At 30.9% G+C, this 12,582-nt stretch overlaps 1 protein-coding gene across 1 annotated transcript; it reads right to left on the reverse strand.

The window, feature by feature from the left end:
- Positions 1-1,233: 1,233 nt before the first annotated feature.
- On the reverse strand, positions 1,234-5,155 carry LOC112772706 (geraniol 8-hydroxylase). The gene is made up of 2 exons (XM_025817686.3): positions 4,027-5,155; positions 1,234-2,033 (listed from the first exon to the last, which is right to left on the reverse strand). Exons 1-2 carry the CDS (start codon positions 5,044-5,046, stop codon positions 1,470-1,472), a joined length of 1,584 nt encoding a protein of 527 aa, XP_025673471.1. The 5' UTR covers positions 5,047-5,155; the 3' UTR covers positions 1,234-1,469.
- Between the last annotated feature and the right edge of the window lie 7,427 nt (positions 5,156-12,582).

Consider the following 12,582-nt stretch of genomic DNA (forward strand, 5'->3'; position numbering starts at 1 on the left):
TAGCACCCATGTTGGTCAAAATTAGGCTTTCAAACAGAGAACTCAAACGACGAGTGCGCAAAAGAATAAACTCTCATATGCAAATATAATCTCCTCCTCACTGTTTTTATGTGACAATTAGGATAAATACTCATAAGGATATACTCACTACTAGCTAGACATTTTTATTAAACATATTGAAAGAATGGAGAAGAAGGATTGAAATGTTGGTTAGGAAGGTTACTAGTTGCACCTCCTTATACAGCTGATGATCAAAATTTATCGTTTTATATCTCTTTTACAGTATAAATATATATCTCGTTTATATTATATTCTGTTGACTTTTTTTATATCTCGTTTATAGTAGTGTACAACAAACGAAATATGTTTAAACTGAATCTCTTCATGTATGCCGTTTGCTCTTGTTTTATTTATTTAAATGTTGTGTATTATCTCATTTACAATATGGTCATAATTAATTCGTCCACACTATAAATAAAGTAATAGGACACAAAATAATAAATTATGTTTAAATTATTTATACATGTAAATAAAATATTTAAATTATTTATTTAAAAAAAATCCATGAACACACACGTATGTATAATTAGTTTTCTTCCAAGAAAAATGTTTCAATCAAGTTTTGCAGTAATGAGAAAGTATAACAACGCAAACAAGTGGTTATGCTTATACATGTGATGATATGAATTCGTGAACAAACATAGTGAGCAGTAAGAAATAAGAATACGCGTGACAAGATGAAAAATTATAAGAGAAATAATAACGATGAATACTTTTTATTAATATTAATTAATATTTTGAGTTAATATTTTATTTTTATATTATTAATATTTAAAATTTAAAATTTAATATTCAAAAATTTAATATTAATCAAATATTAATAAAAATTATAAATTTTATTAATGATGTAGTCTTGTTTAAATAATAATTAACGTTTTACATCTAATCAAAATCAACCATTTTATCTTCAATGAAAAGAAAACCATTTTATCTTCAATCTTATTCATTAATAATATTAAATGATGAAATAATAATATTTAGAAAATCTTCTCTGGATACCAATTGAAAGGATATGATTAGTAACTATCAGGGGAAAAAAAAATCTAAATTTAATTTGAACAGCGTTTGAAATGAGGAAATGAAATGATACGTGGTCGTTCTTATTTTCTTACCATGAAAAAATAAAACACAATAAAATAAAAAAAAGTATTAACTACTATTAATAATACAACGAAATCTAAAGCACACATCTTTTATTGCAGCCAACTACATATCATACAAATTAAAGGCTTCAAATTCTACGATGTTCATCACACTTAAAAATGATAGAAAATTCAAATTAAGCTTACAAGAGAAAAATAAGCACAAAACAGAAAAAAAGCATTCAACAACTAGTCATTATTCAAGGAGAATTATAGAGCCATAACTAAATCAACATTGGATAAAAAGGAGACCAAATATGAGGCTCCTTAGTTGTTGATTATGATAGGAATAGCTCTCAGTGGTAGATCTTTGTCCATGTTTTCAATTTTCCAATCAAAAGAATTGATCAAAGATCCGAACATGACATGAATCATTCTCATGGCTAATGGTGAGCCAGGACAAATTCTTCTTCCACTTCCAAATGGTGTCAGCTGAAAATCTCTTCCTTTAACATCAATTTTTGAATCCAAGAACCTCTCTGGCAGAAACGAATTGGCATTGTCCCACACGTTAGGGTTCCTACCAATAGCCCATTCATTAATTAGAACCCTTGCATCTTTTGGGATCCTATAACCTGAGATTTCCACATCTACCTTAGCTTTTCTTGGGAGCAAGAGTGGAGCTGGAGGGTGTAACCGTAAACTCTCTTTTACAATTGCTTGTAAGTATGGCAGTTTTGCAATATCTGATTCATCAAGAGGGTTACCACGTCCAATGTTTTGTTCTAACTCTTGTTTGGCTTTGAACATAACTTCTGGATTGTGGAGTACTTCTGTCATTGTTCTTTCTAATCCATATGCTGTTGTATCTGTTCCTGCAACAAGTAGGTCCTACAACACATGTATAATGAATTGTATGAGAGAATGTCAAAATGCAACCATGGAAAAATAAATATAATATGGACCATTATTACTTATTAGCGATTTAATATAAAACCATGAATTGTTTTTTATTTTTTATGTCACAAGTTTCTTTGGACTGACATGTTGCCATGTTGGGGGGTCTTGCACTTTATTTATATCTGTATAGCCAAATTCGGATCAGGATCTTGTTTATCCTTTGTTTCCGTTTTTGTGTTGGGGATGGGGTGGGGTATGGGATGTGGGAATCATATAGGGTGTTAGTTGAATTTATTATCATATTATTAATTTTACAATCAAAATATATTATATATTATTTTTTTATTATAACTAAAATCAAATTTTTTTTAAAATTAAAAACTTCTCTCTTTTTTTTTTCTTTTTTTTTTTCTATTTCTCATTATTTCACCTATTATATCTTTTTTATATATTATTATCAATGACTAATTATAAATTTGACTAACAATGTATAACATAACTTTTTTTAATTACATTTAAATAAAATTAAAATTCAAATATAACTATATTATTTATTACCAATTAATTTAATAACCAGAATGTATCATATGACACTCTCTAATTAAAATTAAAAAAAATATTTTTCTCCAAAATTAATAAACTCCCTTATTACATTCTTTTACTACCTCTCTCATTTTTATTATTTCTTTCTACCATTTCCACTCTATATATAATTTATATTTTATATTAATACTTTGACAAAGTAAAATGTGTCACTAAATATTTATTCATTACAATTAAAAAAAAATTCTTTTCAAAATTAACAAACTCTCTCTCTCATCCTTCTTATTTATCTTTCTCTCTTTTCTCTCATTCTTTATGTTTCTCTACCTTTTTGTTCTACAAAAAATAAAATTAACAAAATAATATAATTCAAATTAAAAATATTTTTACAATATGCATATTTTTTATTTAATTTTAAATTTTTACTGCTTATCTTTCTAATATATATTTTCACTTCTTTTTCTTCAAATATTTATTACATATAATTTGGAGAGAATATTAATGTTGTGATTAAAAGTTAGAATCAAAATTTAATTTTTTATGCTAATATCTAATTATATTTTTATATACACAGAGAACAAAATATTATTTTTAAATAGCAAGTATAAAATTATTTATTTCTATTTGTACAACAGGCTTAACACATAATCAAATGTAAAAGTATATACATTAAATTCTTTTAAATTTTAGACAATAAATGTTAAAATTAATTATTAATAAAAAAAATAAACTTCCACATAAAAATAATAACTAAAAATTTTATTATTTGATCTTTTTATCTATGGAGACTCTGATCTTCTTAGCCGACTAGAACTTTTGTCTCTTACAACTTTTTTATAAACGTAATTTGATTTTATAAAATTTTTATGCCATAATTTATAATGTCAAGATAAAATTGACATAACTTTAAAAGATTTATATTCATAAAATATTATTATAGGTAAAAATACTCATATTTGTAAAATTCTCAAAACCGTGTGTTACTTTTGCCATTAAATGTTGAGATTGTGTTGTTTGGCGTAGTAGTTTCTTTATATTAAATACGTTAAAAAATTATTATTAGGATATTCAATTTATATATGAAATTATGTACAAATTTACATATGAAATGACGAATAAGTTCAATGCATAAATATACAGAAATATTTGATAATCAAAGAAAATCAGCCAAAAATAATCATAATTTGCCTTATTTAGTATTTATTAATTGTTACGATAATTAATAAATACTAAATAAGACAAGTTTTGATTGTTTTTTTTTTTTTTTGTCTATCTAGCATTATCCTAAATATATGTTATGAAATTTATGCGTAAAATTTTTGCCCTAATATTTTATAGTAATTAAACATATTCTTCATCTTAATTATCTCACCAATTATCTATGCAAACAAAATGTTATCAATAATAATAATAATAATAATAATAATAATAATAATCTTACAAGTAAAAAGTGTCTGATCTTTCTCCTGTCCATTTTTTGGCTATCTTCTTGAGAAATGTCAAGTAGTGTGTCCAACATATCATTATTTGTGACATAATGCGGTTCTTCTCTTAGCTTCAACCTTTTGTCAATTAACTTGTCCAAGCTGTGGAAGAACTTGGTAAGGTAATTAATAGTGTGTCTATGAAGACCTTGAGGATCAAAAATCTTTAAAAATGGAAAAATATCAACCACGTTAGTTGATCCTGTTAGTTTCAAGAGAGTGGACACAATGTCCTTGTACTCTCCATTCTCTACAGATTCAACAAAATCCTCGGACACAAAAGTATAGGACAAGAAATTTATGCATGCCCTAAAAGCCGCATGCCCTACATCAACGGCTTTCCCAGTCCGGCCGTATTTTTGCATATCGTTAAGAAGATCTTGAAGCTTCTTACGCCTAAGACCTTGACTCGCATCAAGGGTCTTATTGGCGAATAATTGATCGTTGCATATTCTCCTGAAGTCTCTCCAAAGAGGACAGACAGGAAGAAATGGCAAGCTATAGTTATGGTGATCTAGGGAAGTCACAATACTCGGAACCGTTCGATCGGAGAACAACAAATCATTGGTTTGGAGAACTTCTTTGGCAATGTTTGGTGAAGAGATTATTACAGTGGTTGATTGGCCAAGCCTCAAAAGCATTATGTCTGGGGCATAAAGCTTAGCAATCTTGGCCAATGTTTGTTGTGGCTTTCTTATAAATTCAAAGAGGTTTGTTAACATGATAAAAAGGGATGGTCCTGGTGGAAGTGGAAGCTTTGGTTTTGTGTTTCGTGCATGAAGAAAGTGGGCGAAAATGCATGTGAATAAGAGGGTTATTAGTGAAAGGGAAAGGTATGAAAAGTTAAATATGAGGCTATGATTTTGGACATTGTTTGGTGAATCCGTAGTAGTAGTTTTAATTTGTTCGAGTGCACTAAAGAATGTTGAGTTCTTCATTTCAACATTCCACCAGTAGTGTGGTAATGCTGATTCCATTATTTTCTGAGTTCTAAGGAAAAAAGTGTTTTTGAGTTTTGCCAAGTTGGCAATGGTGATGAGAGGGCCTCCTTGCCATTGTATATATAATATCGTGCAAGTTGAGGAGCCGCCCTCCAATACATCACGAGACATACTTACATATTTTTAAACAATTATATAAAAGATATACACAAAATTAATCATTAAATTAATTATTTATATAAAATATATATTAAAATATAAAATAATATTAAAAATAATTAATTTAATAACTAATTAACTAAAAATATATATATTTTTATATATAATACATAATAATGACTAATTTAATAACTAATTTTTAGTATATATAATATTTTAAAAAAAAAGATACATCTAAAAAATGTGATATATGTTTTATATAACTAAACTATTGCGATTTATGAACTATTTTTCTTTTTTAAAAAATAAACCTCAAGTTGTTATTGCAATTTATTTGTAAATAATTAAAATACTCTATGAATATAATTTTTTTTATTTTATGTATTTTTTAACAAAATAATTAATTTTTAAAATAATTAAACATTTAACAAAATGATAATCAAATATTTCATCGTATTAGAATACTCAAACATTGGTCTACAAGATTTGAAACCAAAACTTCTTAATTATTAAATCATAAGTTACTTAGCTTGTTATTTTATCTAATTTTATTTTTATTATTTTACACATATTTAATAAATAAAAAAATAAATAAGTAAACATACAGTATTAGTGTATATTAATATACTAGTACATATAATATACTCTAGTAATAATATTTAGAAACGACAACACATGCCATCTATATATAGTAATTAAAAATATCGTCATTTTATTAAATTTATTTATTAAAACTGACACTGTAAGTCGTCTATTGTTATCTAATAAAATTAATGACCTTGGCCGTATGTATTTTTGTATCTATTTAGACACTATTTTTTATTTTATATCTTTTATCATAAAATATTCTTTCATATATTTTTTTATCAAAAATATTATTTAATCACAAAAAAATTAACTATCAAAATAGTTATTATGTATTTGTATATAAATATATATATATATATATATATATATATATATATATTTTAATTTATTTTTAATATATATTTTATACTAACGATAAATTTGGTAGCAAATTTTAGTATATGCTTAATGCGATTATTTTGTATTAATCAAGTAACACTATTTTTACTTTTTTTTTTTCAAATGGGTCTATGCATTACTTTTAGTTATATAATTAGATCATTTTCATATAAAAATTTTAAAGTTAACAAAATATTCTTTTCATAAAATACGTGATTAAAGATCTAATTAAGTTCTTAACTGCAGGTACTTTACTACCTTTTAAGTTGTAAAAAGATATTATTTTAATTATAATAATATTTTTTATACTAAAAAATATTTAATTATAAAATTAAAAATAATATAAAATTTAATTAAAAATATAAAAATTTAATTATAAAATATACACTAACTCTCTTATAAAATTAAAATAACATACAATTTAGTTTATCTGACCAAAATACCAACCAATAACCATTATAATTAATATATAAATGAGTGATTATTATTTGGTTGTATCAAATACTAACAATATATATTTATCATTATATAAATTTTATTTATTTTTAATATTTTATAACATATTATTTAAAAGTATTATGTACACAGAAAAAATTAATCACTATATATTTATATATAAATATATATAATTTTATTTAATTTTTAATACATATTTTATATTTTAATGTGTATTTCACACTAACTAATTTTAAAAGTTGTACAAAATATTTTAACTTGTACACAAATTTATTTTTAATTTAAATTTTTACGTATTTCATCATTATTAATGTAATAAATTTTGTTTATTTTAAATATTTTATCATGAATTATTATTTATATAAAAATTTCAATTAAATATTTTTAAAACCAATTAAAATTTTTTATACTGTGTGATAAAATATTAAAATAAACAAATTTTTATTATAATAGTTGTTCATATCCTGACCCAACAGATAATAGCCAGGCCCACTAATAAAAGTGGACCTCATGATAAGCCCGACTTCTTTGAAGAGGTTAGACATTGACTCCAATGAGCAAAAACCCTACTTGCTCGAAGTAGATAAACTGTTTCCTAAAATCTCTACCTCATCTAAAAGGTGGATCTCAATAAATTCTTAAAATAAAGAGAACGCTTATTTATTAGAAAAGATAAGATTACCCCAACAAAGGTGGTTAACAATTCTACTATAAATACACTGACACTTCCTAAGTATGTATGACACACGTTCTAATCTATTAAAAATTTGTCTAAATCTCTTGCTAACTTAAGTATCGAAATCTCTTGCAGGTATCACCCCTCACCTCTTCACGAAAAACTCGGACAAACGGCACCTCAGCACCGAAGAGGTCAAATGCTGGCACCAAAAAAATTTAGACTTCACGTTCAGATCCGAATTAACATTTCAGGTAATACTAGAATAATAGTAATAAATATATATTTTATATATATAATTAATGTTATTTAAATTAATCAAATGATTATAACTAATTTATATATATAATATAAATATATATTTCTAACACTTCTTTTTAAGTAAGAATCTCTCTTTGGACTTACTTAAAAATTTCTTTTGTAATTCACCAATAATTGAATTATAGAACTTTTGACAGGGAGTTCCTATAGTATGTCATAGTAGTACTTCTCTCAAGGGCATAGTATGTCATGATACCACATTTTACAATTTAGAGCATAGAAAAAACTGAGCATCGCTCTCCGTAAATATCTAAAACTGCTACCCACCCAAGATTATAACTTGTGGAGCCATCCAAGCGTTGGGGAGTTAATACTATCCAGTTGGTCCACCCGTGCCTCATGCAACGGATTTGTGTAGTAGCACAGTGCAACTTTGCTTTCTTTCTTTGGTAGCGTTCTTGGAACCCTTTGTATTTAGCGGCATATTGAGCAGCATCGATTAGTTATTGGCCATGGCCACCGCACTATATGACAAAGGACCACTGGACTACACAATGGAAGGAGCTAATTGATAATTTCGTACCTTGCCTATGCCATACACCATTTTCCAACCATCTCTTCTTCAACCATATAATTTCCTGTTCAGATTTGGGCCATGCATAGTAGAAATGGCTGAAGCGTGATTAGAAACTAACAGCAAGAACAAATATAAAATGCCTATTTATTTGTCTTTTGTATATCATGCTTATCGATTTGTGATAGAAAGATGTTTATTAACTTAATTTTGAAGAGGTGTTTATTGTGTTGAAAAATACAAAAAATCATTTGATTATCTTTGCAGGTTTTAAAAAATTAAACATACATGTTCTTAAAAATACTTAAAAAAATTTTAAAGTTAATTTATAGGACTTTGCTAGGTAGACAATGACTTTTGTGAACAATGTAAATAATGGGCTCTAAAATTGGCCCAATAAAATAAAAATACAATACACCCTAAATTACCTACCTAAATCTTAATATTAGGATAACCATCCACATACCTAATAAATTGAACATCCAATATATCAATTGTTTATATTGTTTAATATTTTCATTGTCTACCTATACTTTTCCTAATTTATACTTGTCAAAATTAAAAAATCTAATATAATTTTATTCGAAATATTTTGCAATGATCCAAACTTTGTGGACGATGGGAAACTTTTTTTAAGTTCATCATATATTTAGATTGCGAAAATATTTGAAAACAAAAAGAATAAATTAAAAATTGTTCGGTTGCTCACTTGTCGAACGGGTTGGACCTGAGGGTAAAAAAGGTGGGGCGACCGGAGATGGGTGTTGTTGACTCTTGGCGTCGAGCTCCTCCAGGTTACCGGGTACTGTGTGTGAGAAGGGGTGGTACACCTGCAAAAAAGACTCCGACACTCAAGTCAGTGTACGAATAAGGTGGGGGATTTTTGTCAAAGTGTGTGACATTACGTTAGGATTTTTACCAGTAAAGAATGTCATAAAAACAGTCGCGTTGTAGATATAGTCTCTAAACCGACAAAAATTCCTTCGTGCAAACGTTTTGGTTGTCACAAGTAACAAACCCCTTTAAAATTGATAACCGAGTATTCAAACCTCGGGTCGTCTTCTCAAGGAATTGCAGGGAAGTATGTTCTTATTATTGGTTATGGAGATTGTAAATTGGGGTTTTGAGAAAGAGGAATAATTATGAAAGATAAATTAATAATAAAAATAAACTCTTGGCAAAGTATGAAGAACTGGAAGTCCTATCCCTTATCAATTGTGATGAGAATTGGGTTTTAATCCCACTTTGTTAACCTTTACTAAACAAAGGAAGGTTAAGTGGACTGATTAGCTTGATTCTCAAGTCCTAGTCAACTCTTGTGGAGAGGCTAGCTTTAGAGCAATCCTAGTGCAATCAGAATCTGCCAATTTCAACCACTGTTTTATTTGACAGTTCAAGTGTTACCAATCAATCAACCAAAGCCAAAAGGGAAGAAAGTCTACTTGGATGAAAATAACTTGGATAAACACAGAGCATTAATAAATTAAAGAGAGCAATCATAAGTCTGAAATACCTCAAATTATATTAAATAAAATATTCAAATCATAACATGGAAGAGTTTATAAATTAAATTAGAAAAATAAATAAAAATAAAGAACCTGGGATTGAGAGTCACTCCTAAAACAAAGAGAAATCCTAAATCCTAATCCTAAGAGAGAGGAGAGAACCTCTCTCTCTAAAAACTACATCTACTCCTAAAATTATAAATATGAGAGCCTCCTTTTGAATGGATGCAGTCCCCCACTTTATAGCCTCTAATCTGTATTTTCTGGGCCGCAAACTGGGTCAGAAACAGTCCAGAATTCGCTGGTTTCGGATTTTGCCACGCTGGTTTTTCGTCACTGCGATGCGGCCGCATGGATCACGCGGTCGTGTCGCCTAGCGTCAGAGGAACCATAGCATATTATATATCAAATCGAAGCTCCGGATGTTAGCTTTCCAACGCAACTGGAACCGCGTCGTTTGAATCTCTGTAGCTAAAGTTATAGCTATTTGAGTGCGAAGAGGTCAGGCTGGACAGCTTAGCAATTTCTTCAACTTCTTGTATTCCTTCCACTTTTGCATGCTTCTTTTCCATCCTCCAAGCCATTCCTGCCCTGTAATCTCTGAAATAACTCAACACACATATCAAGGCATCTAATGGTAATAAGAGAGGATTAATATTAGCAATTATAAGTCCAAAGAAGCATGTTTTCAATCAAAGCACATAATTAGGAAGGTAAATGTAAAACCATGCAAATAGTATGAATAAATGGGTAAAGAGTAGATAAAAACCACTCAATTGAGCACAAGATAAACCATAAAATAGTGATTTATCAGTGACGTACCTAATCGAGGGGTAGGACCCTCCCTTTATATAGTTTGTACTAACGTGGGCCCCACATGGGCAGGTCCTCTTTCCTGAAAATTTTCTCTCCAGCTGTCAAGGATCATGTTGGAGGGGTGACGCTCGGGTCACCCTTCGGTTTGGTAATCGCTTGGCTGGTCGGCATCTGGGTCTGGATCCCCGCTCTGCTGGGCTGGGCCGGAACAGTGCCTCCAATGCACTGGCTACAGTCGTGTGCCTTAGTCAGCACGTTTTGGTCTGCTTTCCCGGTGGTCGGGTTCGCATAGGGTTGGCCATCCATTACTTGGGCGTGCCCCCTACGCGCGAGTGAGTTTCGTCAGTTCTAGGGGAACGTCAATCGTCGCCTCGTCCTTCGCGCTGATCATTTAATGCCATTATGACTAATTTGAAAACTTGGGTGAAAGGTCCATTTTGCCCCTGACTTTCGCGCTTCTCAGTATCAGTTACGTCCTAGTTTTTGTGTCTTTCCTCCTTCACATTCCAAGATTTTCTTTTCTTTCCATCACTCTTTCATTTGCCACTGTGTTTTCTCTTTGATTCTCCCAGGCTCATACGTTCCCAAACTCCTTCGCTCCTACTTGTTTTCTTGGAAGTTACCATCCTTCACTCGTCAATCTCCTGGTAATCATTCCCTCTATTTACTATTGACTGATTAAACCCGTTTCATTCTTGCTGTTTTGTTTTTGAATTTTCTTGATCGCATGTAATTGCTGCATATTGTTGTTACTTCATTTTTTATTGCCCTCGACTGTGTGTCACTGCTGCTAGATAGGTTTTAGGGGGTTTCCATTTTCCATTAGGTGCTTTAACTGCAGATTAGCACGTAGTGTTTAGTTCCATGCAATCTGGGTTTCTGACCTTCTAGTCTGACTTAAGTGGTGACCCCCTTGTAGGTATGGCACAACGTCCTGTCGCAAGAGCTCCCGTGGACCGATACGCTTGGGTTACCTCAGACGTGAAAGATACCCCCTCCAGGATGACCCTGGAGGAGCTCACGGAGTTGTGCCAATCCGACTTCTCTGCGGAGGGGATGCCGAGGAAGAACATTATCATGCGTTCGTTCCCGGGGACCAAGAACGAATATGCCATATAAATTTGCACACCCCCCGAGTTACCGACTGGATCTGGATATATAAATCTTTGTTTACCAGCTTGGGACTTCGTATCCCATTCTCCCCCTTTCAAATGGCGCTTCTAAACTGGTGTGATGTGGCGCCGTCGCAGCTGCATCCAAACAGTTGGGCCTCCATCTGATGCTTCGAGATGGTGTGTGAATATTTGGAGCTGCCGGTCTCAGTGGAAGTTTTTCTATGGTTTTTCGTCTTGACGAACCCTTCTAAGGAAGGGAGAGCCAAGAAAGGGTACATGTCTTTTCGGGCAGCGCAAGGTAGGCAAATCTTCGAGTTGTTCGAATATTCCTATCATGGCTTTTAGGAGAAGTTGGTACACGAAATCGTGATCTCACACTTTTCACACAACTCCGTGCAGCTGACCAGCAAGTGCACTGGGTCGTCCAAGTAATACCTTACATGAGTAAGGATCGATCCCACGGAGATTGTCGGCTTGAAGCAAGCTATGGTCATCCTTGTAAATCTTAGTCAGGCGAATTCAAATGTTCATGAGTTTGATAATTAAAATATAATTAAAACAGAAAATAAGATAGAAATACTTATGTAATTCATTGGTAGGATTTCAGATAAGCGTATGGAGATGCTTGTTGCTTTTGAACCTCTGCTTTCATATTGCCTTCATCCAATCATGCGTACTCCCTTCCATGGCAAGCTATATATTGGGGGATCACCGTTGTCAATGGCTACTATCCGTCCTCTCAGTGAAAATGGTCCAGCTACGGGATACATAGGGCTAATCATCTGTCGGTTCTCACTTGTGTTGGAATAAGATCCAATGATCCTTTTGCGTCTGTCACTACACCCAACACTCACGAGTTTGAAGCTCGTCACAGTCATCCCATCCCAGATCCTACTCGGAATACCACAGACAAGGTTTAGACTTTCCGGATCTCAAGAATGCTGCCAATTGATTCTAGCTTATACCACGAAGACTCTGATCCCACGGAATGGAGGGCTCTATTGTCAAGAGAGGCAACCATGCGTCGTGAACCAGGAGGCTAAG

This window comes from Arachis hypogaea, chromosome 18, assembly GCF_003086295.3.
Source record: "Arachis hypogaea cultivar Tifrunner chromosome 18, arahy.Tifrunner.gnm2.J5K5, whole genome shotgun sequence".
NCBI lineage: Eukaryota > Viridiplantae > Streptophyta > Magnoliopsida > Fabales > Fabaceae > Arachis > Arachis hypogaea.